The sequence below is a fragment of the Salmo salar genome, chromosome 05 (assembly GCF_965601325.2).
Source record: "Salmo salar chromosome 05, fSalSal1, whole genome shotgun sequence".
Lineage (NCBI taxonomy): Eukaryota > Metazoa > Chordata > Actinopteri > Salmoniformes > Salmonidae > Salmo > Salmo salar.
The window spans coordinates 28345786-28372546 of record NC_138295.1 but is presented as its reverse complement, the minus strand read 5'-3'; the positions used below and the strand labels follow the sequence as shown (position 1 = coordinate 28372546).

At 41.7% G+C, this 26761-nt stretch overlaps 2 protein-coding genes across 3 annotated transcripts; one reads left to right on the top strand and one right to left on the bottom strand.

Moving 5' to 3' along the window:
- The first annotated feature begins 13766 nt into the window (after positions 1 to 13766).
- Positions 13767 to 19832, top strand: neil3 (nei-like DNA glycosylase 3). The gene is made up of 10 exons (XM_014199197.2): positions 13767 to 13993; positions 14105 to 14214; positions 14361 to 14495; positions 16612 to 16825; positions 17081 to 17155; positions 17297 to 17463; positions 17867 to 18036; positions 18312 to 18738; positions 19099 to 19279; positions 19444 to 19832. Exons 1-10 carry the CDS (start codon positions 13886 to 13888, stop codon positions 19624 to 19626), a joined length of 1770 nt encoding a protein of 589 aa, XP_014054672.1. The 5' UTR covers positions 13767 to 13885; the 3' UTR covers positions 19627 to 19832.
- Positions 19487 to 25418, bottom strand: aga (aspartylglucosaminidase). Of its 2 annotated transcripts, XM_014199199.3 has the most exons (10): positions 25109 to 25418; positions 24303 to 24456; positions 24017 to 24129; positions 23685 to 23797; positions 23037 to 23142; positions 22855 to 22930; positions 20735 to 20842; positions 20253 to 20386; positions 20014 to 20136; positions 19487 to 19622 (listed from the first exon to the last, which is right to left on the bottom strand). In XM_014199199.3, exons 1-9 carry the CDS (start codon positions 25206 to 25208, stop codon positions 20036 to 20038), a joined length of 1005 nt encoding a protein of 334 aa, XP_014054674.1. In that variant the 5' UTR covers positions 25209 to 25418; the 3' UTR covers positions 19487 to 19622; positions 20014 to 20035. The 2 variants fall into 2 exon arrangements, with proteins under 2 accessions (XP_014054674.1, XP_014054673.1); XM_014199198.3 differs by lacking the exon at positions 19487 to 19622 and having other exon boundaries at positions 19870 to 20136.
- Positions 25419 to 26761: the final 1343 nt, after the last annotated feature.

The following is a 26761-nucleotide window of genomic DNA, read 5'->3' as shown; positions in this document are numbered from 1 at the left end:
CGTCTGCCTACAGACCACAGTCAGTCAGGAATGAAAACTAGGGCAAGGGGGGTGGGCCGTTCTATTAATAGTTTAGGGTAGAAATGAGCCTGACCGGTATGTACCTTATACACAGTTATGTTTCAGCTACTTTGCATGTTCAGGTCAACAAAGTGAGTATATGCATTGTTCACAGTAGCCTAATTATAAATAATCATTATTCTAATAATATTTTTTGTTGTTGTGACAATAGACTAATACAGTAGAGAGATGTGGGTACTCACTGTGTGCTTGACCAAAATCATAGAACTCTGCAGATAACCTGGCCACCTCCTCTGATGATGTAAAAGTAGGAGAGGCAGTTGAGGCTTATCTTGATAAGTGAGTATATGTATAAGCAGAACAGAGCCAGTATGGTGAGGTAAACATTGGAATAATGGAGCAACGCAAAAGGATTCGCTGTCATATTGCCCCCTCTTTTGAACATGGCTCTGCTATACTGAGGGGATCACTCTCAAGTGGTCCTCACTGAACTTCTGTGCCTGTGTTAAAATAGTTTAAGAGGACAGACGTTCCGCTAGCCTAGCCAACATTCAATGGAATAGCAGGGCGCGAAATACAAAACATCAAAAATCGAATAATTTCAATTTCTCAAACATATGACTATTTTACACCATTTTAAAGATACACTTCTCCTTAATGTAACCACATTGTCCGATTTCAAAAAGGCTTTACAGTGAACGCAAAACATTAGATTATGTTAGGACAGTACATAGACAAACAATAACCACAGCCATTTTCCAAGCAAGGAGATGTGTCACAGAAGCCCAAAATACAGCTAAATTGAAGAAATAACCTTTGACAATCTTCATCAGATGACACTCCTAGGACATCATGTTACACAATACATGTATGTTTTGTTCGATCAAGTTCATATTTATATCCAAAAACAGCATTTTACATTGGCGCATGATGTTCAGAAAATGTATTCCCACCAAAACCTCCGGTGAATTGTATTTATTTTTTATTTTTTATTTCACCTTTATTTAACCAGGTAGGCAAGTTGAGAACAAGTTCTCATTTACAATTGCGACCTGGCCAAGATAAAGCAAAGCAGTTCGACAACATACAAAAACACAGAGTTACACATGGAGTAAAACAACATACAATCAATGATGCAGTAGAAAAAAAATAAGACTATATACAATGTGAGCAAAGGATGTGAGATAAGGGAGGTAAAGGCAAAAAAATAAAAATTAAAATAAAACTGAAAAAAATAAAAATACTAAAAATAAAATAAAATGCCATGGTGGCAAAGTAAATAAAGTATAGCAAGAAAAACACTGGAATGGTAGATTTGTCGTTTGAAGAAAGTTCAGAGATAAAATATAAATAATATGGTGCAAAGGAGCAAAATAAATAAAATAAATAAATACAGTAGGGGAAGAGGTAGTAGTTTGGGCTAAATTATAGATGGGCTATGTACAGGTGCAGTGATCTGTGAGCTGCTCTGACAGCTGGTGCTTAAAGCTAGTGAGGGAGATAAGTGTTTCCAGTTTCAGAGATTTTTGTAGTTCGTTCCAGTCATTGGCAGCAGAGAACTGGAAGGAGAGACGACCAAAGGAGGAGTTGGCTTTAGGGGTGACCAGAGAGATATACCTGCTGGAGCGCGTGCTACAGGTGAGTGCTGCTATGGTGACCAGTGAGCGGAGATAAGGGGGGACTTTACCTAGCAGGGTCTTGTAGATGACCTGGAGCCAATGTGTTTGGCGACGAGTATGAAGCGAAGGCCAGCTAACGAGAGCGTACAGGTCGCAGTGGTGGGTAGTATATGGGGCTTTGGTGACAAAACGGATGGCACTGTGATAGACTGCATCCAGCTTGTTGAGTAGGGTATTGGAAGCTATTTTGTAAATGACATCGCCGAAGTCGAGGATTGGTAGGATGGTCAGTTTTACGAGGGTATGTTTGGCAGCATGAGTGAAGGATGCTTTGTTGCGAAATAGGAAGCCAATTCGAGATTTCACTTTGGATTGGAGATGATTGATGTGAGTCTGGAAGGAGAGTTTACAGTCTAACCAGACACCTAGGTATTTGTAGTTGTCCACAAATTCTAAGTTAGAACCGTCCAGAGAAGTGATGCTGGACAGGCGGGCAGGTGCAGGCAGCGATCGGTTGAAGAGCATGCATTTAGTTTTACTTGTGTTTAGGAGCAGTTGGAGACCACGGAAGGAGAGTTGAATGGCATTGAAGCTCGTCTGGAGGGTTGTTAACACAGTGTCCAAAGAAGGGCCAGAAGTGTACAGAATGGTGTCGTCTGCGTAGAGGTGGATCAGAGATTCACCAGCAGCAAGAGCGACATCATTTATGTATACAGAGAAAAGAGTTGGCCCAAGAATTGAACCCTGTGGTACCCCCATAGAGACTGCCAGAGGTCCAGACAGTAGGCCCTCCGATTTGACACACTGAACTCTGTCAGAGAAGTAGTTGGTGAACCAGGCGACGCAATCGTTTGAGAAACCAAGGCTACTGAGTCTGCCGATGAGGATGTGGTGATTAACAGAGTCAAAAGCTTTGGCCAGGTCAATGAATACGGCAGCACAGTATTGTTTCTTATCGATGGCGGTTACGATGTCGTTTAGGACCTTGAGCGTGGCTGAGGTGCACCCATGACCAACTCTGAAACCAGATTGCATAGCGGAGAGGGTGCGGTGGGATTCGAAATGGTCGGTAATCTGTTTGTTGACTTGGCTTTCGAAGACCTTAGAAAGGCAGGGTAGGATGGATATAGGTCTGTAGCAATTTGGGTCAAGAGTGTCACCTCCTTTGAAGAGGGGGATGACAGCAGCTGCTTTCCAATCTATGGGAATCTCAGACGACACGAAAGAGAGGTTGAACAGGCTAGTAATAGGGGTTGCAATAATTTCGGCAGATAATTTTAGAAAGAAAGGGTCCAGATTGTCAAACCCAGCTGATTTGTAGGGGTCCAGATTTTGCAGCTCTTTCAGAACATCAGCTGAATGGATTTGGGAGAAGGAGAAATGGGGGAGGCTTGGGCGAGTAGCTGTGGGGGGTGCAGTGCTGTTGAATGCAGTAGGGGTAGTTAGGTGGAAAGCATGGCCAGCCGTAGAAAAATGCTTATTGAAATTCTCAATTATAGTGGGCTTATCGGTGGTGACAGAGTTTCCTATCCTCAGTGCAGTGGGCAGTTGGGAGGAGGTGTTCTTATTCTCCATGGACTTTACAATGTCCCAGAACTTTTTAGAGTTGGAGTTGCACGAAGCGAATTTCTGTTTGAAAAAGCTAGCCTTGGCGTTTCTAACTGCCTGTGTGTATTGGTTTCTAACTTCCCTAAAAAGTTGCATATCGCGGGGGCAGTTCGATGCTAATGCAGAACGCCACAGGATATTTTTGTGTTGGTGAAGGGCAGTCAGGTCTGGGGAGAACCAAGGGCTATATCTGTTCCTGGTTCTAAATTTCTTGAAAGGGGCATGCTTATTTAAGATGGAGAGGAAGGCATTTAAAAAAAATAACCAGGCATCCTCTACTGACGGGATGAGGTCAATATCCTTCCAGGATACCAGGGCCAGGTCGATTAGAAAGGCTTGCTCGTTGAAATGTTTCAGGGAGCGTTTGACAGTGATGAGTGGAGGTCGTTTGACCGCTGACCCATTATGGGTGCAGGCAATGAGGCAGTGATCGCTGAGATCTTGGTTGAAAACAGCAGAGGTGTATTTAGAGGGCACGTTGGTTAGGATGATATCTATGAGGGTGCCAGTGTTTGCGGCTTTGGGGTTGTACCTGGTGGGTTCATTAATAATTTGTGTGAGATTGAGGGCATCAAGCTTGGATTGTAGGATGGCTGGGGTGTTACGCATGTCCCAGTTTAGGTCACCTAGTAGCACGAGCTCTGAAGATAGATGGGGGGCAATCAGTTCACATATGGTGTCCAGAGCACAACTAGGGGCCGAGGGGGGTCTATAGCAGGTGGCAACGGTGAGAGACTTGTTTTTGGAGAGGTGGATTTTTAAAAGTAGAAGTTCAAATTGTTTGGGTACAGACCTGGATAGCAGGACAGGACTCTGCAGGCTATCTCTGCAGTAGATTGCAACACCGCCCCCTTTGGTCGTTCTATCTTGTCTGAAAACGTTGTAGTTAGGGATGAAGATTTCAGAGTTTTTGGTGGACTTCCTAAGCCAAGATTCAGACACAGCTAGGACATCCGGGTTGGCAGAGTGTGCTAAAGCAGTGAATAAAACAAACTTAGGGAGGAGGCTTCTAATGTTAACATGCATGAAACCAAGGTTATTACGGTTACAGAAGTCATCAAAAGAGAGCGCCTGGGGAGTAGGAGTGGAGCCAGGCACTGCAGGGCCTGGATTCACCTCTACATCCCCAGAGGAGCAGAGAAGAATAAGTATGAGGGTACGGCTAAAAGCTATAAGAATTGGTCGTCTGTGACGTCCAGAATAGAGAGAAAAAGGAGCAGGTTTCTGGGGGCGATAAAATAGCTTCAAGGTATAATGTACAGACAAAGGTATGGTGGGATGTGAGTACAGAGGAGGTAAACCTAGGCATTTAGTGATTATGAGAGAGATATTGTCCCTAGAAACATCATTGAAACCAGAAGATGTCATAGCATGTGTGGGTGGAGGAACTGAGAGGTTGGATAAGGTATAATGAGCAGGGCTAGAGGCTCTACAGTGAAATAAGCCAATAAACACTAACCAGAACAGCAATGGAGAAGGCATATTGACATTAAGGAGAGGCATGCTTAGCCGAGTGATCAAAGGGTCCAGTGAGATTCAGACAGCTAGCCGGGCCATAGGTAGCAAGCTGGTGGAAGATGGGAGGGAGGTCTGTTTTTAGCCACCTCGTGCGTTTCCGTCTGTGGGTTAGTGGGGTTCCGTGTGGAAGGGGGGACCAGTCCAAGTTTGCAAAATAGTTAGTTATAATGGCCCAAGAAAAGTGTCCGATAGACCTATTCAGATCGCAGCCGAAAAGACAGCTAACGATTAGCGGGCCGCAGATGGGCGATCAGGTTACGTCGCGACGGAGGGGCCAGTTGGATAACTCCCTCGGGCAGATAACGTCGGTGGTCCAGTCGTGAAGACCCGATGGGGCTCCGCATCGGCAGTAAAACGGGTCAGGATAGGTGAGTTGTAGCCCAGGAGACACTTCAGCTGGCTAGCTCAGGAATAGCCCAGGAGTGGCTGACGGAACTCTTCAGCTGGCTAGCTGGCTAGCTCCGTAATAATGTGTGTTAATTCCGTGACCGACGTTGCCAATAGTCACTCAGGTAGCAGCCAGTTAGCTGCAAGATCCAGGTGTAAATGTCCAGAGCCTGCGGTAGAAATCGGGGAAAGGAGAGAGAATAGGTCCGGTATGCTCTGGTCTGAGTCGCGCTGTACAAAAACTGGCGATAGCTTTTCGAGCTAATGGATAGCTGAGGACAGCTAACCGTGGCTAGCTGAACTTCAACGTTAGCCAGTGAAAATGGCTAACCTCTTGCTAGCTTCTGTTGTGGAATTCAGATGAGGTAAATAATACTTTCTTTTTTAAATTGGTGAGGCGGGTTGCAGGAGAGTGCTTTGAGGTTGAGTTTTTAGAATTAAAAAAAATATATATAAAAATGTAAGTGAAGAAAAAAAATATGTAAATATATATATACACGGGACACGACAAGAGGAGGGTAGAGGACGTCTGAACTGCTACGCCATCTTGGGGATATAGATGAGGGGAAAGAGTGGAATGAGGGGAATGAGCACATCAATTTACAAAAATACTCATCATAAACGTTGACAAAATATATAACAACTATTTAAAGAATTATAGATACACTACTCCTTGATGCAACCGCTGTGTCAGATTTTAAAATAGCTTTACGGAGAAAGCACATTGTTCAATATTCTGAGTACATAGCTCAACCATCAATGCAAGCTATACAGCTACCCGCAAAGTTCTGGCATCAACAAAACTCTGAATTAGTGTTATAAATCATTCCTTACCTTTGCTGATCTTCAGCGGAATGCACTCCAAGGACTCCTACTTCCACAAGAAATGTTATTTTTGTTCAAAATACTCCATATTTATGTCCAAATACCTCAATTTTGTTCGTGCGTTCAGATCACTATCCAAAGGCATAATGTGCGAGCGTAATTCGAGACACGAAAAGTCAAAATGTTCCATTACCGTTCGTAGAAACATGTCAAACGTTGTTTACAATCAATCTTTAGGGCATTTTTAACGTAAAAATGCGATAATATTCCAACCGGACAATAGCGTATTCATTCCAGGAGAAAAAGAAGGAACGGCGGGCTCGCGCATAACCAAGCCCTTTGTCCTCAGGTAGTCCACTCATTGACTGAGCTACTATTCTCTGCCCAGTAACAGGAGAAGGATGAAAAAACTTTCTAAAGGCTGTTGACAGCCAATGGAAGCCTTAGGAAGTGCAACGTGACCCCACAGACACTGTAGTTTCGATAGGGATTCAAAAGAAGAACTACAATTCTCAGATTTACCACTTCCTGGTTGGATTTTCTCCGTTTTTTGCCTGCCATATGAGTTCTGTTATACTCACAGACATCATTCAAACAGTTTTAGAAACTTCAGAGTGTTTCTATCCAAATCTACTAATAATATGCATATTCTAGTTTCTGGGCCCGAGTAGTAGGCAGTTTAATAAGGGTATGTTTTTCATCCGGCCGTGAAAATACTGCCCCCTATACTCAACAGGTTAATTCTCATTGTGGTGTAGTGGAGTGTCATTTCAATGATGTAAGTTTCAGCACAGTCAATATCATCCTGTAATCAGTCCACTACTGGTTCCAAGGCATGTTAGGTGCTAAATTCAACTAGTAAATCAGAGCATTGTCCAGAATCAAGTTACAAGGAAGGAAGGAAGGAAAGGAGATACTTAGTCAGTTGCACCATTGAATGCATTCAACCGCAACAAGTCTTCCGCATATAACCCAACCCCTGTGTGCACATTTAATCCAGGAACAAGGAAAATGCCCACAACAAGGTGAAGTTTCCAACTGTATATGAATAAGACTAAGTGCCCATTTCAGCATCTCTTACCTATTAAAGCATTATTGATACAAAGGAGTGGGAGTTGGTTGAAGGCATGGCTGGGTAGTATCATAAATGTTGTAGGTTATGTAATACCCTTGTTTGAACTAGGTATTGAGTTTATTCTTGTTTAAACCAAGTATTGAGTTTATTTGTTATAATTAATTGGTATTATATTTAAAAGATGATTGAATTGCTCCTAAACTGTAATGTTGTTAATGCATTATGCTTTTTGAAGAAATATTTATTTAATGTATAAGTGAATAGTTTGATTTACTTTGAAGTTTAAGTTTTACCAATAAGGTCACTTGTTAAGTTGTGGCCAATGGGAGTTGACCTGGTTAACGGGAGGCCTGGGAATAAAGAGAGGGAAAAAGACATTGATAAAAGGATGGACGTTTTACATTAGGACCGTTGGTGAAGAAAAATTATAAAAGAAGACGACAGAACTAGAATAAAACCCATACCTACTAAGACATGAAGGGAAATACCTATTTTATTTTATAAAAGAGTTGTTATAATTTTGTTAAAACTTAGTAAAGACTGAAGCTACCGTCTCGTCATGGAGGTATTTGCCAGCCTTGAGGTTAGCCTAGCAAGGTGTGACACCGGGAGATAATTGCTTGGGAAGCTTAACAAGTTCATGTTCCCATGGGATATCGGTTACGGCTAAGGAGTACTGTCTGCATGGGTAGCTGTGCTTGCCTTGGACTTTGTGAGGAGTTCAAAAAAATGACGACACCCAAAAATATCCAGAAGCACCACACAATTGTGGTTACTCACTACTGAGTGGATATTCAATCATCTTTTAAATATTATACCAATAATACCATAATTAGTAAAAATCCAAATAACTTCACAGATCTTCAGTGTAAAGGGTTTACACACTGTTTCCTATGCTTGTTCAATGAACCATAAACAATTAATGAACATGCATCTGTGGAACAGTTATAAAAACTTAGGACACTAAAGAGGCCTTTCTACTGACTCTGAAAAACACCAAAAGAAAGATGCGCAGGGTCCCTGCTCATCTGCGTGAATGTGCCTTAGGCATGCTGCAAGGAGGCATGAGGACTGCAGATTGTGCGCAGGGTAATAAATTGCAATGTCCGTACTGTGAGACGCCTAAGACAGCCCTACAGGGAGACAGGACGGACAGCTGATCGTCCTCGCTGATGCAGACCATGTGTACCAACACCTGCACAGGATCGGTACATCCGAACATCACACCTGCGGGACAGGTACAGGATGGCAACAACAACTGCCCAAGTTACACCAGGAACGCACAATCCCTCTTATCAGTGCTCAGACTGTCCGCAATAGGCTCAGAGAGGCTGAACTGAGGGCTTGTAGGCCTGTTGTAAGACAGGTCCTCACTAGACATCGCCGGCAACACCGTTGCCTATGGGTACAAACCCCACCGTCGCTGGACCAGACAGGACTGGCAAAAAGTCCTCTTCACTGACGAGTCGCAGTTTTGTCTCACCAGGGGTGATGGTCGGATTTGCGTTTATCGTCGGAGGAATGAGCGTTACACCGAGGCCTGTACTCTGGAGCGGGATCCATTTGGAGGTGGAGGGTCCGTCATGGTCTGGGGTGGTGTGTCACAGCATCATCGGACTAAGCTTGTTGTCATTGCAGGCAATCTTAACGCTGTGCGTTACAGGGAAGACATCCTCCTCACCTCAAGTGGTACCCTTCCTGCAGGCTCATCCTGACATGACCCTCCATCATGACAATGCCACCAGCCATACTGCGTGATTTCCTGCAAGACAGGAATGTCAGTGTTCTGCCATAGCCAGCGAAGAGCCCGGATCTCAATCCCATTGAGCACGTCTGAGACCTGTTGGATCGGAGGGTGAGGACTAGGGCCATTCCCCCCAGAAATGTCCAGGAACTTGCAGGTGCCTTGGTGGAAGAGTGGGGTAACATCTCACAGCAAGAACTGGCAAATCTGGTGCAGTCCATGAGGAGGAGATGCACTGCAGTACGTAATACAGCTGGTGGCCACATCAGATACTGACTGTTACTTTTGATTTTGACCCCCCCCCTTTCTTCAGGGACACATTATTCAATTTCTGTTAGTCACATGTCTGTGGAACTTGTACCATTTATGTCTCAGTTGTTGAATCTTGTTATGTTCATACAAATATTTACACATGTTAAGTTTGCTGAAAATAAACGCAGTTCACAGTGAGAGGACGTTTCTTTTTTTGCTGCATTTATATTTATAGTACCAGTCAAAAGTTTGGACACGCCTACTCATTCAATGGGTTTTCTTTATTTTTACTATTTTCAAAACTATGGAATCATGTAGTAACCAAAAAAGTGTTAAACAAATCAAAATATATTTTATATTCTTCAAAGTAGCCACCCTTTGCCTTGATGACAGCTTTGCACACTCTTGGCATTCTCTCAACCAGCTTCACCTGGAATGCTTTTCCAACAGTCTTAAAGGACTTCCCACATATGCTTAGCACTTGTTGGCTGCTTTTCCTTCACTCTGAGGTCCAACTCATCCAAAACCATCTCAACTGGGTTGAGGTTGAGTTATTGTGGAGGCCAGGTCATCTGATGTAGCACTCCCTCACTCTCCTTATTGGTCAAATAGCCCTTACACATCCTGGAAATGTGTTGGGTCATTGTCAACAAATGATAGTCCCATTAAGTGCAAACCAGATGGGATGGCGTATCACTGCAGAATGCTGTGGTAGCCATGCTGGTTAAGTGTGCCTTGAATTCTAAATAAATCACTGACAGTGTCACCAGCAAAGCACCCCCACACCATAACACCTCCTACTCCATGCTTCACAGTGGGAACCACACACGCAGAGATCATCCGTTCACCTACTCTGCATCTCGCAATGACACGGTGGTTGGAACCAAAAATCTCAAATTTGGATTCATCAGACCAAAGGACAGATTTCCACCTGTTTAACCTGTTAGGGCTAGGGGGCAGTATTTACACGGCCGGATAAAAAACGTACTCGATTTAATCTGGTTATTACTACTGCCCAGAAACTAGAATATGCATATAATTATTGGCTTTGGATAGAAAACACCCTAAAGTTTCTAAAACTGTTTGAATGGTGTCTGTGAGTATAACAGAACTCATATGGCAGGCAAAAACCTGAGGAAAAACCTACAGGAAGTGCCCTCTCTGACCATTCCTTGTTCTTCTTGGCTCTGTTTATTGAAAACTGAGGATCTTTGCTGTAACGTGACACTTCCTCCAGCTCCCATAGGGTCTCAGAACCCGGGAAAAAGCTGAATGATGTAATTCCAGCCCCTGACTGAAAAACATTAGCGCCTTTGGTAAGTGAGGACCATCAAACTGAGGCTCGTGCACGAGGGGATCCCATGTTTTTATTTTCTCTCTCTTTGAACGTAAACACGCTTTCCCGGTCGGAATATTATCGCTTTTTTACGAGAAAAATGGCATAAAAATTTATTTTAAACAGCGGTTGACATGCTTCGAAGTACGGTAATGGAATATTTAGAATTTTTTTGTGCACATCACCCTTCTTTACACTTCGGATAGTGTCTTGAACGCATAAACATAATAGAGGATATTTGAACATAACTATGGATTATTTTGAACCAAACCAACATTTGTTATTGAAGTAGAAGTCCTGGGAATGCATTCTGACGAAGAACAGCAAAGGTAATAACATTTTTCTTATAGTAAATCTGACTTTGGTGAGGGCTAAACTTGGTGGGTGTCTAAATAGCTAGCCCTGTGATGCCGGGCTATCTACTCAGAATATTGCAAAATGTGCTTTCACCGAAAAGCTATTTTAAAATCGGACATAGCGAGTGCATAGAGGAGTTCTGTATCTATAATTCTTAAAATAATTGTTATGTTTTTTGTGAACGTTTATCGTGAGTAATTTAGTAAATTCACCGGAAGTTTGCGGGGGGTATGCTAGTTCTGAACGTCACATGCTAATGTAAAAAGCTGGTTTTTGATATAAATATGACCTTGATTGAACAAAACATGCATGTATTGTATAACATAATGTCCTAAGATTGTCATCTGATGAAGATCATCAAAGGTTAGTGCTGCATTTAGCTGTGGTTTGGGTTTATGTGACATTATATGCTAGCTTGAAAAATGGGTGTCTGATTATTTCTGGCTGGGTACTCTGCTGACATAATCTAATGTTTTGCTTTCGTTGTAAAGCCTTTTTGAAATGGGACAGTGTGGTTAGATTAACGAGAGTCTTGTCTTTAAAATGGTGTAAAATAGTAATATGTTTGAGAAATTGAAGTAATAGCATTTCTAAGGTAGTTGAATAATGCGCCACGGGATTCCACTGGCTGTTACGTAGGTGGGACGAAATCGTCCCACTGGCCCTAGAGAAGTTAATGTCCATTGCACGTGTTTCTTGGCCCAAGCAAGTCTCTTCTTATTATTGGTGTCCTTTAGTAGTGGTTTATTTGCAGCAATTCCACCATGAAGGCCTGATTCACGCAGTCTCCTCTGAACAGTTGATGTTGAGATGTGTCTGTTACTTGAACACTGTGACGCATTTATCTGGGCTGCAATTTATGAGGCTGGTAACTCTAATGAACTTATCCTCTGCAGCATAGGTAACTCTGGCTCTTCCTTTCTTGTGGCGGTCTTCATGAGAGCCAGTTTCATCATAGCACTTGATGGTTTTTGCAACTGCACTTGAAGAAACTTTCAAAGTTCTTGAAATGTTCCGTATTGACTGACCTTCATGTCTTAAAGTAATGATTGACTGTCGTTTCTCTTTGCTTATTTGCCATAATACGAACTCGGTCTTTTACCAAATAGGGCTATATTCTGTATACCACCCATACCTTGTCCCAACACAACTGATTGACTCAAATGCATTACAGATCGGTGTCCCACCCTCGCGACGGTTGAGCTAATGTGCGCTAATGTGATTAGCATGACGTTGTAAATAACAAGAACATTTCCCAGGACATAAACATGTCTGATATTGGCAGAAAGCTTACATTCTTTTTAATCTAACTGCACTGTCCAATTTACGGTAGCTATTACAGTGAAATAATACCATGCTATTGTTTGAGGAGAGTGCACAGTTATGAACTTGAAAAGTTATTAATAAACCAATTAGGCACATTTGGGCAGTCTTGATACAGAATTTTGAACAGAAATGCAATGTTACATTGGATCAGTCTACAACACTGCTGCCATCTAGTGGCCAAAATCAAAATTTCGCCTGGGCTGGAGTAATACATTATGTCTTTTCTCTTGCATTTCGAAGATGATGGTACAAAAATACATTTAAAAAGTTTGGTTTTTCTTTGTATTATCTTTTACCATATCGAATGCGTTATATTCTCCTACATTCATTTCACATTTCCACAAACTTCAAAGTGTTTCCTTTTAAATGGTATCAAGAATATGCATACCCTTGCGTCAGGTCCTGAGCTACAGGCAGTTAGATTTGGGTACGTCATTTTAGGCGAAAATTGAAAAAAGGGGCGGATCCTTATTAACTTTTAACAAGGCACACCTGTTAATTGAAACGCATTCCAGGTGACTACCTCATGAAACTGGTTGAGAGATATATTCATGCATTTTCTAGTTGCTCGTTCTGTTTATTGAATCAAGTGTTTTTTTGTATGTAAAATGTTCCTATTTGATTGTGAACATTTCTGAATAAAAAATATATAATTTCAAGCGAAGAATTAAATATTTTGGTTGAAGTTATTGAAAGACATACCTGTTTTTCCTTTTAGAGCATACTTGTATTCAAAGTAAAGTTTTTGCTGGCAAAGACAACTCTCTACTACAAGCTACAGTACATCAAGCTACATCAATGACTGGATGGATCCCATGCATCTCATAGGACGTCCAGGAATGTACAACGTATGTGCACATTTAAACAAAGATATTTATAACTAACCCAAGATTGACCAGAGCATGTCATTTCCAGTGGTTTACAAAATACAGTCCACTCTGTTACCGAATCTATTTTTGGAAACACAAAACTGTATGGAGATCAAATTTGCTGATAGTTGGCCTAAATCATCTAACTCTGTCTTCTCCCTCTTCCGGTTACTGGTTTCCTCTCATCACCATATTTGGTAGTGAGTGGAAACACCAACCGGATGCTTCATACTTATACATCCGGTGACATATCTGGCTCATTGTGCTATCTGTGATTTAAATCTTCTTCTTCTTCTTCTTCTTCTTCTTCTTCTTCTTCTTCTTCTTCTTCTTCTTCTTCTTCTTCTTCTTCTATGGCATTATGGCGGTCCGCAAACAAACGTTAAATGATAACGTAAAAGGTGCATGCCGCCACCTAATGGATGGGGTGAAAATTGAGTAACTTTAATGCACGTTTTAATCATGTGACCATGTTAAAATTCTATGTCAAAAAGTTGGACATTGTAGCATTTATTTCAATGGCATAAACTGCACTGCACAAATTGAAATCATTATGAGTGCAGCAGAACGCTTTTTGGGAGTCAGTGAGTTTAAAGTTAGGCATTGAAAGAAATCCTGTCAAAGAATGTTCCTCCCTCACAGGCCCCTGAGCCTGTGTAAGAATGTGACTGAAGGAGTGGGGTGGGTTTTAATATGTCTATTTTTGTATTTTGTATGTCGGTTTATCTACAAATTATATTTTTTCTGGCGTTTACCACCCGTACAGTAGGTGGCAGCATGCACCTCTAACCCTTGTTCTCGACCGCCATCATACCATAGAAGAAGAAAATGAAATCATATGGCGGGAATCCGGATGTTTTGATTTTGTGAAAATTCAGTACGCACAGCTTCTCGTTGTATGTTTTTTATCAAATAGTTTGCAACAATAACTTTAGATACCAAGGTAAAATGGTTGAGGGTCCAGGATGCACATTGAATGGAGAAAAGATCCGCTCGAAGGTCCAAAGAGGACAGAAGGTGAAAGAATTCAGGGGAAGCTTGACGACAAACACACAAGTAAGTTACTATTGATAGCTAGCTAACAGTAGCTAGTTACAGTACCAGTTATATATCTGCTGTTGTAGCTAGCTAACTTTAGGTGATTGTAACGAACGTTATTTTTTGCAGAGGAATGCCACCAATACGATCTCCTTCCAGATATTCATGGGCTGTCCATACACAGGAGTTGAGACCCTTGGAAAGGAACTCTTCATGTACTTTGGCCAAAGAGCTCTGAGGTAGCTAGCTGCTATTATGGGGGTGATGTCATTTTATTGATAGGAATCAACTGATTCAATTCGGGTATTAAATGTCCAACATACCACCCATGTAAAATGCATTTCTGAACTGTTTACATTTGTCATTATCTCTCTTCTAATTGCAGAGTCCACTTTGGTATGGATGGCTCTATGCGAATCAACCCCACTGACATCAAAAGCAGAAAGGGATCACCCCCTGTGCTGGAGATCCACCTGACCAATGACACAGTCTCCTTCTTTGACTCTACTGTGGAAATCAGGTATGGGGGATAATTCACACTGGGCTGGAACAAAAGCCTGCACTTGCAGCAGGCATCAAGGTACTACCCTTTCACTCCTGGCATCAACCCATAGTTCCAATTCAGTCTTTGATTGTAATCATTCTAACATGAAATGGTGTTCTCTACACACACACACACACGATTGCAGACCAGAGGGGGGGGGGGGGGGGGGGTGTGTGTAAGTCACTATTATTTGAGTTACAAGCAGGTCTCAAGTCAGTCTCAAGTTGAGTCCCAAGTAGATCGGGTCAAATCCAAGTCGTGTATTCTAACAGCAAGTCAATTTGAGTCACAAGTTTTAGTCAATAAAAAAAAAAATCTATGCATCTGTCTATTTATTGAGGCTACCAGAAAGAGTGTAGATTTATTTACAGGTCTAGGTGATCTAATGGTGAGAGCACCATATCATGCAAAATATACAAGTAGATTGACCAAATATACGTGGGCAATAGCCCAAAAGAAATAGCCTCTATCAGGCTTAACCTCTCCTATCTGAATGTACACAGGTAGAGGGCAAGGCTGTACTCCCTCCTTTTGAGAAACCAAATAGAATCTGTCTAACAGGAGCTGAAACAGGCCTACATAATATAATCACTTGGCCCCCAGGACCAAACAATTTTTCAATTGATAATTACAACCAATAAACTTGTTTTACAATACAAAATGTGATTACCACATACATTGGTACTTTTGTCTTAATCAGACTTAATGATATTTCAACACCATGGATACATGGAACAATAATTTTCTCTTATTCAACGTTCTGGCTCAGGCCACATAGCCTATATCTATGCACACTGAGACACGTGCGCTCCGATTATGCACAACACAAATGACAGAGACATAGGAGACGGAACTCTGACATAACCCTGGGAAATATGAACAAAGGAAACCATACATTGAATCAAATAAACAGAACTTCTACCTCATGAGTCTTGCAAACTGTCATGTGCACTATAAAGAGATGTTTAAAATGCATAGGGCCTATGTATTTTAAATGTGTGAAAGCAAATATTTCAGAGGTGAAAAAAGCACTTCACTGGCAGGAGTGTGGAGAGCCTTGCCTATTGTGTGTCTTCTCAATAGTAATAGTTCATTTTAACAAATTCCAAATGCAAGCTTCATAAGTAGATTATCAATTTCAAGCGATTGTTACATACCAAAAGACCATTAGGCCTGTGCTAGTAATTGTTGCCAATTGCTGGTGAGCTTGCAAAGTAAACAATTAATATGTATTTTTTTACACCCCTTTTTCTCCCCAATTTCGTGGTATCCAATTGGTAGTTACAGTCCTCTCCCATCGCTGCAACTCCCGTACGGACTCGGGAGAGGCGAAGGTCGAGAGCCATGTGTCCTCTGAAACACAGCCAAGCCGCACTGCTTCTTGACACACTGCTCGCTTAACCCGGAAGCCAGCCGCACCAATGTGTCGGAGGAAACACCATACACCTGGCGACTGTGTCAGTGTGCATTGAGCCCGGCCCGCCACAGGAGTCGCTACTGCGCGATGGGACAAGAACATCCCTGCCGGCCAAACCCTCCCCTAACCCGGACGACGCTGGGCCAATTGTGCGCCAACCCATGGGTCTCCCAGTCGTGGCCCAGTCGAACCAGGATCTCTAGTGGCACAACTAGCACTGCGATGCAGTGCCTTAGACCACTGTGCCACTCGGGAGGCCAACAGTTAATATTCTTGATCAACACATTTTTGGGGGGCTGCATATTTATTTATTATGGCAATCCTGTCCCGACAATTTGACGTTTGCGCTGTACCCGATCCTATAACTGTACAGCAAATCAGCAATCTGTTCACTAGCTCGCCGATCTGTGTTGATTGACAGTTTGCTCGTCCAATCAGAGTGCAGTGTGTGCGGTTTACTAGCCAATTTGTTGCAGTTTTTTTTGTTGAAGGGCAACGGTGTCGCAACTCTCTGGCTGCATGTAGACTCTGTGCCACAAAACATTACAAAACCTTGCCAGATTAATTTCAAGTCATCAACCTCAAGTCAAAGTCGAGTCCCGAGTCTTGAGTGTCCAAGTCGAGTTTCAAGTTATTTTATATTGAGTCAGACTCGAGTCCACAACTCTGTTGCAGACTGACGGAGGACTGTGAACAGAGAGTGAGAGCTATGGAAAGTCTGGATGTCTGCTCCTGTAAGTTCAGCTTCTCCCACGCGGAGGAGACTGTGAGGAGGCAGAGCTGCAGGATGCTGTGTGACGTACTCCTAGACCAGGCCGTCCTACCAGGAGTGGGAAACATCATTAAGAATGAAGCCCTGTTTGACTCCGGTCTTCACCCTTCTGTTAAAGTGGGTAAAATTGATACACCATCATTTTAGATACCTATACATAATGAGCAAGGTCCAGTCATGTTTTGGATTGCCTCTAGGCATGCATTACAAACTACATGGAATCCATTCAGTAAGTGACTTTGGATGAGTTTATTCAGCACTTTTGTGACTGAGTATTGCATTGCTATAATTTGCTAAATTGTTAAGATTTCAAAATGCTAATTAGAATGGAACCAAGTCAATGGCATGGACACAATTTTCCAAATCTTTCAGGTCAATCAACTCACGGATACCCAGCTCCACCATCTTGTGAAAATGACACGAGATTTCACCCTCCTATTTTACAAGGTAGACTACACTTAGCAATGTAATGAAAGCAATATCTTATGTGCTAAATGATCTCTTAATTGAATAAAGACGCTTTACAGTAGTGTAAAGACCGTGTATTCATCAGCCATGTCCCTTTTGTTTCACTTCTGTTTACCTCAGTGCCGTAAGACAGGCTCCGCTCTCAACAAGCACTACAAAGTCTACAAACGGCCTCAGTGTGGTCAGTGCAACGGGGCCGTCACCGTCTGTCGCCTCGGAGACAACGGAAGGATGACGTACTTCTGCGACCGGTGCCAGACTGGGGACGCAAGTGAGGTTAACGTGAGGTAAAGTCACAGGATCTGAGTTAAAATAGAAATGAGTTGGGATGAAAGCCTTGGATCCCGACACCTCTGAATTTTCCCCACATGGGCTGGCATACAATTTAACATTGGTTCTGATCATTGGCCGCCCGCGGTGCGCACAAACGTTGCTTGAATCACGCTGCATGATAGCAGGTCAGCTGGAGAGAAATCCAAGATTCACCGGGGTAAACGGGTAAAAATGACAACTTGTTATTTTTTTTATGAAACATGTTTTAATTTTTTTTTTATTGAAGCCATTATGCATCTTGTAGGTGAATTTTGCATATATAGTACAATCTGAATGTAAAAAGTACTGGTGGACAAGAATTCAATGTATTTGTGACTCAAATTGAACTTGTCTTCCTTTATACTTCCTTTTCTTTAGCAAGCTCCCAACCAGGAACACGTTAGTTGGCTGGGCTTACCAAGGCAGCATGGGGAGCAACGATCATGTGGCCAAGAGGGAGGAAGAGGAGTGGGCCTGTCAACTCTGCACTCTGATCAACCAGCCTATGAGCAAGGCCTGTGATGCCTGCCTGACCCCTAGGCCTGAGCGTGAGTAGTCAACTACTCTTATATGGACGAATGTGGTTGTGTCAAACCAATTCTAATCACATTTAGGTCTGGTTTTATGTGTGTGTGCAGGTTTCCTTGACCCAGAATGAGCCTCCTCCTGGACTAATAAAGTATTCTCAATGTTGAATCTCAGTTTAGTTACCCTACCCTTCAGGCCAAAAATCCAGCTCTAAACTAACAGAATAGAATGTGAATCTAATTGATGTTGTTGAATAAAATAAACCGTTTTCCCACTGTCCTCGTCCCCTCCACAGTCCCCAAAGACAATGTCAGCCCCGAGAGTTCACCCTTCACCAGAGATCTGATCAAGTACCCCTGCAATGCCTTCTCCAAACCACAAGAGGGCCTGAAAGTCAACCGCAGGGCCGCATTCGGGAACACCACCCTGATGTTCACCGACCTCAGCCCAAAGGCGAGCTGCGTCAACTCTCCCCTTCCCCTATCCTCTACCAACAGTCAGTTAAATTCCACAGCAAGAGGTTTAAATAAACACGATGTCTCCCAGGGAAAAATAAGTAGTCCCAATTATGCCTCTGGTGGCTGGCAGGACAAAAGCGGGGCGCTCTCCAAAGGGGAAGCAACAATGGTCTCCTACAGTCAGCCGCACAAGAAAATGAGAATTGATCACAGTCCCTTTTCTGTCAGTAACAAACCTCAAAATGGAACCCACCATAATTTGAGGTGAGTGAATGGTGGTGCTTTCGTATTTATAAGTAAAATATTATAACAAGGTAGTTTGACTTTTGTGTGGGTAACTGGGATGGAAAAGCCTCCTGCTCTCTGTACTTTACAGAATAGTTGATTAGTGACCATACTGTACGTGTTGCTCCGCTCAGTGAGCTCAGAATGTAGGTCAGTGTGCTAAATAAAATGTTCACTGAAACTGTTGTATGCCAACAAATGCATGTGGAATGGTTTAAATTCAAAGATGGTATCAAGTGTAGCGATAATTAAACATACTCTATTTAAATTAACAGCTGATCCTTTGACAGTGAATGTTATACCATTTATCTAACAAGAATACTTTTCTCCACCTGTCAGCCCCCCTCAAAATAATGCACCAACTGGGGTTACGCAGACCCAGTCCCCTCCCAGCAACCCTTGCTGTGTGTCCCATGGGCGGCCCAGTGTGCTCCGATTGGTCACCAAGCAGGGGGACAACAAAGGAAGACAGTTCTACACCTGCTCGCTCCCCAGGGAGACACAGTGCAAATTCTTTGAGGTAAGAATTATGGGGGAATTGGTCTACATGTCCATTAGCAAGTAGATATGTGTTTGTTCAAACATAAACAAGTACATTTTGAAGACGTATTTTCCTCCTGATTTACAGACTGACCAGGAAAAACTGGTGCCTCAGAATGACTGTATTCTCTCTTATGTCCTTAGTGGGCTGATACACACTTTCCATTCTGTAACCATGCAAAACGCTGCCTGATGAGGACTGTACTCAAACTAGGACCAAACAACGGCCGCAACTTTTACGTATGTAGTTTTCCAAAGGGCAAGCAGTGTGATTTCTTCCAGTGGGCAGAAAATGGTCCAGGAATCTCCATCCTTCCTGGTTGCTGATGAGAGGAAAGGGGCAAGATACAAAGACAATAACTGTTTTGAACATCACTGCTTTTTGTACTGATATTGATCCATTTTAGTGTAAAAGGTTTACATTAATCAATGTATCACTTAAGTTTTCTTAAACTTCACCCTTGTTATCATGAGTTATAATATTAAAATCCATCACTGTCATTAAATAAATAATTGATTGCTTTCAATATAAACCATGGCTGTCATTTGAAATGTTATGAACTGCACAGCTTTTTGTATTATGAGTTTATTCATAAAATGTGAACTATTTCTGTATTTATGGAAACATTCAAACAGTTTAGATTAAAATCCATGGCTCATAAAACAACAATTATTGATTAACATAATTGATAGTGGCACTAGGGTACACATTACCTCAAATTAACATTGAATGGTTTTAAAAACAATCAACTGATTGTAAAAGTGGAGAATTGGGCTGAGAGTTGTACACCACAAAAGTAAATTTGGAGAAGCCAGGAACTTTGTTGCATGCAGCACCTTAGAAAGGAGACAGAACAACGGGTAAGCATCACATTTATCATAGTATTTATCAGTCATAATTTGACTCACTTATGGCCATTGTAACCATAACTGGGTTAATCTAGAGAACTCACCATAGTGGCCTGTTGTGTTGGCACAGATGACAGCTCCAAAGAACCCTGGGTAATGTATCTTGATCCTGGAGATGGATGTCTTACAAGCAGTGGATGGATCTGTTCCTGTCTTCATTAGCTCCACAGCCAGGTAACTGCATTCGTAAACAAATTAAACACATTTCATTAGTATCTGGTTTTGGCATCGAGCAAGTTTAGCGATGATGAGCCGTTTGATAATCCTTAAAATATTTAATTGTCAGCTGTGACTAAAAAGTAGACCCAAATGTAGACAAAGCAGAAATGTAAGTCTTATCTGGGGTGTTATTCAGTGACGTAAAATGTTCTGAGTGTTGCGGATAGAAATATAATGAATAGAGCTGACATGACACGAGGTGACACTTCTATGACAATCATATTTTGTCTACACCATATGTTTCTATCACAATGTTCTTTAACGTTACATCCTTACAAACATCTCTGCTAGAAGCCTGGATGGATACCTAGGTAGGAAGCGCATCATGACATCTCCGTCTCCCGTTGCTGCCGCACCCCCTGCGGTGCTGTCGGCGTAGGACCCTGCTCCAGCGATGGGAGAGTCCCCTACACGCCTACAGGACAGATCAAGGAGATGTACAGGTATACTCATCGTCAATATTCATTATATACAGTACCAGTTAAGTTTGGACACACCTAGTCATTCAAGGGTTTTCTACATTGTGGACTACCAAGACTGCAAAGCTGTCATCAAGACAAAGGGTGGCTACTTTGAAGAATCTCAAGTATAAAATATATTTAGATTTGACACTTTTTTGGTTACTACATGATTCCATAGTTTTGATGTCTTCTATTATTCTACAATGTAGAAAATAGTAAAAATAAAGAAAAATCCTTGAATGAGTAGTTGTGTCCGTGCTTCTACACCTGCATTGCTTGCTGTTTGGGGTTTTAGGCTGGGTTTCTGTACAGCACTTTGAGATATCAGCTGATGTAAGAAGGGCTATATAAATACATTTGATTTGATTTGGTACTGTACCAGTGCCTTCTGAAAGTATTCAGACCCCTTGACTTTTTCCACATTTGTTATGTTACAGCCTTATTCTAAAATTGATTAAAAATATATAATCCTCAGCAATCTACACACAAAACCCCATAATGACAAAGTGAAAACAGGTTATACATTTTTGCAAATGTATTAAAAATAAATATCAAATACCTTATTTACATAAGTATTCAGACCCTTTGCTATGAGTCTCGAAGTTGAGCTCCGGTGCATCCTGTTTCCTTTTATCATCCTTGAGATGTTTTTACAACTTGGAGTCCCCCTGTGGTAAATTCAAACGATTGGACATGATTTGGAAAAGCACACCTGTCTATATAAGCTCCAACAGTTGACGGTGCATGTCAGAGCAAAAACCAAGCCATGAGTTCGAAGGAATTGTCCATAGAGCACCGAGACAGGATTGTGTCGAGGCACAGGTCTGGGGAAGGGTACGAAAACATTTCTGCTGCATTGAAGGTCCCCAAGAACGGTGGCCTCCATCATTCTTAAATGGAAGAAGTTTGGAACAACCAAGACTCTTCCGAGAGCTGGCCACCCGGCCAAACTGAGCAATCGGGGGAGAAGGGCCTTGGTCAGGGAGGTGACCAAGAACCTGATGGTAACTCTGACAGAGCTCTAGAGTTCCTCTGTGGAGATGGGAGAACCTTCCAGAAGGACAACCATCTCTGCAGCACTCCACCAATCAGGCCTTTATGGTAGAGTGGCCAGACGGAAGCCACTCTTCAGTAAAAGGCACATACAGCCCACTTGGAGTTTGCCTAAAGGCACCTAAATACTCTGACCATGAGAAACAAGATTGAACTCTTTGGCCTGAATTCCAATCGTCACATCTGGAGGAAACCTGGCACCATTCCTACGGTGAAGCATGGTGGTGGCAGCATCATGCTGTGGCGATGTTTTTCAGCGGCAGGGTCTGGGAGACTAGTCACGATCGAGACAAAGATGAACGGAGCAAAGTACAGAGAGATCCTTGATGAAATCCTGCTCCAGAGCGCTCAGGACCTCAGACTGGGTTCAAGGTTCACCTTCCAACAGGACAACAACCCTAAGCACACAGCCAAGACAACGCAGGAGTGGCTTCGGGACAATTCTCTGAATGTCCTTGAGTGGCCCAGCCAGAGCCCGGACATGAACCCAATTGAACATCTCTGGAGAGACCTGAAAATAGCTGTGCATCAACACTCTCCATCCAACTTGACAGAGCTTGAGAGTATCTGCAGCGATGAATGGGAGAAACTCCCCAAATACAGGTGTGCCAAGCTTGTAGCATCATACCCAAGAAGACTTGAGGCTGTAATCGCTGCCAAAGGTGCTTCAACAAAGTATGACGTAAAGGGTCTGAATACTTATGTAAATGTGATATTTAAGTTGTTTATTTTTAATAAATTAGCAAACATTTCTTAAAAACCTGTTTTTGCTTTGTAACTATGGGGTATTGTGGGTAGATGAGGGGGAAAAAAACTATTTAATCCATTTTATAATAAGGCTGTAAACGTAACAAAAGTCAAGGGGTCTGAATACTTTCGGAAGGCACTTTAATTTTAAACAACACATGCATACCCCGGGACCTTGTGGTTCGCTCCATTGGTTGATGTTCCTGCTGCAACTTGGCCATCTTTACCAATCACGATCATCCCTAATGTCAGGAAAAGGTACACAATATTAAATGTACAATTGTGATCTGAAGATCAAAGTTGACTATCGACCTCTACAAAACAATGAATTAATTTAATAAACTATACCAATAGTGTCATGTGCATGTATATCAATCTGTCGTTTTCTCCTCTGCCTCAATGTGGCTCCAGGTTTGTATGGTCCACAGTACTGTGAAGGATCTGGGGAAACATTCTGTTGATATTAAAGGGGAAAGATTAGTCAACAGCAATTTGGGTTAAGACTGTTCTATTACAGCAGCAATAGACAAATAACACATTAGGTTGTTTGTGATTATATCCACAGTTCTGTAAAGGATTTTTTTTATTACATTTTTTTGTCATTTAGCAGATGCTCTTATCCAGAGCGACTTGCAGTAAAGCAAAGAGAAGGCTTCCAATTTAATGAAGATATTTTCTACTTCAACCAGCACACTACCTAAGCACTTTAATCTTTTGGCTATGGTTACCCAGCTCAATAGTAATTTTAGCAGCCGGTAGCCCAATATGCATAAGCATTGTATTGTCTACAGGGCTTTGGTTGTGCCAATGGTAACAGCATGTTGGGATAAACAATAGTCTCTTTCATACGTCCCCTAATGCATTATTCATAACATGGAAGTCCATTTTATTCATTACTTTTTCAAACATGGTGATATCCTTAAAATATATCATTTGGTCTGTCATTATCTTCCATACAAGATAATGACAGACCAAAGCTAGAGTAGAAAACACGACCTTGCGATAATTGGGTTGGCAGTTGTCCTTCAACCACTGTGTGAAAATGCTGATAGATTTGTTGGTTGTAAGGTCTTCTGCAGTGAAGCCCATGTTCTCAGCAAAGACTGATGCTGTGTTGAACATGGTAGTGGGGTTAAAAATAACAATATAGGGTCAAAAGCAGCAAACAGCAATACAATGTACTCCTAACTGTATATGATGGAATGGTTAGCTGTAGGAGGCTACTGTATGTTAAAAGATAGGTGATGAGTTACATGCAAAAGGAGTAAAATGTTTTTGCTGTGTCTGTCCCTGTAGCAAATAAAAGCCTATTTTGAATCCTGCAATACCTGACTCGCCCACCAGTAGTGTGTGGTCGGTGCGTTCCATCACAGCTCTGGCCACCCCAATGGCATTCTTGATTCTCCGCAGGTCTCCTACAGCGCCCACCTCCATTGTATTACTGCGTCCACACAAAACCAGGAAACCTTTTTAATGAAGAATATTAATAATATTTCCAAGCAATGCCATGTCCCACTATAACTTAATTAAACTTTATATTGACTGAAATGGGATCAACTGATTTTAGACACCCCCAAGCCCTACTCTAATGACTAGTTAGTGGGTATGACTTGCCCATTCATGATCATGGCATCCAGGGTGGTCTCTCCTCTCTCATCTGGGCTCCCTCCAAACCCCACACTGCCATCACACTGGTCAGCCTCGCAGCGGGCACAGCCCTTCTCCACGGCATCCAGCACAGAGCCCCCAGCCTGCAGAGCACTCCACGCTTTGAGAGAGTCACAGACAGACACACGAGTGTTTGACTTAGTAAGAATATTGCAGTCTTGCTACATTCTAGGAATAAGTCTACACGTGAAATTATACTTTATAAAAAAATAAATGGATGTTCCTCCTGATTTGCCAATTCAACATTAATGGGTCCCAAGAGCATCATTTGTACATAAAATAATATGTTGGTTCCCACACAACACACAAAATATGTAGCAGAGGTAGAACCTAGAAGCACACAATATTGAACTTTTTCACAGTATTTAGACATGATTTTGGTCACGCATTATCAGAGTGCCAGACCGTACAGTCCCAATCCTGCCAGATAACATGACCATCTCAAGGGATTGCCCATGAAAAGGAATAGGCCTAGGCTGCCAAAGAACCATTTGGTCAATGATCCCCCCCCAGTTGCCAAGGATTAGTATGCCAACTGGTGATATTTCGACAGCTTGGATTGTCCACATCAACTCAGAAAATAAAATCGAAATATTTTAGAGGGCCACATTCATCTCTTGGGCTGGCAGGACAGATCTAGCTAGCTAACTTCATGAATGTCTTTCTTACATTGTATCATTTGATGAAGTTGTATCAAAATGGATAACTTATTTGCAACAATAACAACAAAATGATACAATGTAGTTAGTTACCTGCCACTGTAGCATGCTCGAATGGCCATGTGTTTATAACAAGAGGCAATGTTGCTTGACCAAATGGCAACAAAAACATCAATATAAAACACAGAAGCATTTTGACAAAAGTTTTGCAAAAGAAATAACGTTAGCTTTCAGTTTCAACTGCAATTTTTGTGCAGAACATGTTAATTGCACGTGTTTTTTTTTTTTTAAGGTCCACAGTATTTCGAAAATATACGAGGCGTTTTGAAATTAGTTGGTTAAAAACAAACCTAGCTTTCATTTAGAATTTCATTAAGAATAAACGTTCATTTTTCGACTTCCTTGTTTTGGCACATGACTAGTGGGCAGGCTTTTCATTAAAGGGCCAGCGTATCTTTTCAGTGCAACGCATATGTTGAAATACAGCTTCATGCTCTGCATTGCTTTTCTGCAATTACATGGGACTTGATAAAGTGAACAATAAAAAAGACCATGTTTGCTGCGCTCATCATGCCAACACTTATCTAAATTCAGGTCACACATGTTAACTCCTTCACAGCTGTAGCCTAACAATAAATCTGTGAAATAAAAATGGACTGACTCCATCCATTTAAAATAGGTTCACGATTAATGTTAGTTGCGGGAGATATTGGATTCGACGTTTTGCTGGAACTGAAAACAGTGGATTTAATTTGATCTTCTCATCTCAAACAAAAGAAGACAAAAGCACAGGCTACACAGAGAAAGTAACAAAACAATCAAGTCTAACCTTGAGAAGTGAACCTTAGTAGTGTGTCATCTTTTACATTATTCATTTGGAAAATGCAATTTTCACTGATATTTTATTCATTGGTTAGTCCTTAAACATGGCATGGCACACCATGACTGTTACAAGGGGTCTGGTGGGGAACAATGAAGAGAGAAATATAGAGTATAACTTTTTCTGTGTTATTGATCAAAATGAAAGAGCAGAGGCTAAAACGATTGCCCTTATAGGATATAACTTCATCAATCACACATGCCCTTTTGTGAGGCAATTTTCATGATGTCCTCCACAGCTTTTCAATAAACAATGTCACTATAGTTCTGTAGAATAAGCATCACAGCTCAATCCTATGAATAAATGTTGCATGTCCACATAAGACAGTGAGAAAAAGACACCACGTGCACATACTGTATGTATGAGTATAGTCTCATAAGAAGAAATTTAATATTATGAATGCTTATAGCATGTGATATAATTTGGCCTGTCGGTCAATTCAAATGGGTGATTGATTTATTTTCCCTATTAGTTGATTACTTATACCAATGAATCCGATACAAAGAGTTAGTAATCCTGACCTTTGTTGTGTGTTGTGGCCAGAGTAAGCAATAATTAGCCCTCTTGTCAGACAACTGTTGACTTCTTATGTGACATACATTTTACTTTTGGGGTTTGAAAGGAGCTAATGATCGAATCGTTATTGAATGGTCATGTTAAAGGCATTAGTTAAACATTTATGATTGGCCTGGTTCATCTTTTTTTTAATAAGTTGTTGACTGAACCATTAGTTGATTGGCCTGATAAATCCGTTTAATAGTGTATAGCTGTATGCACACTATAGCGGTTTATGGTTGAGACACTGAACTTGTCAAACTTGTAAAGTTGAATTGCAAGGCCTAATAATGATGTTTTATTGCTTTGCC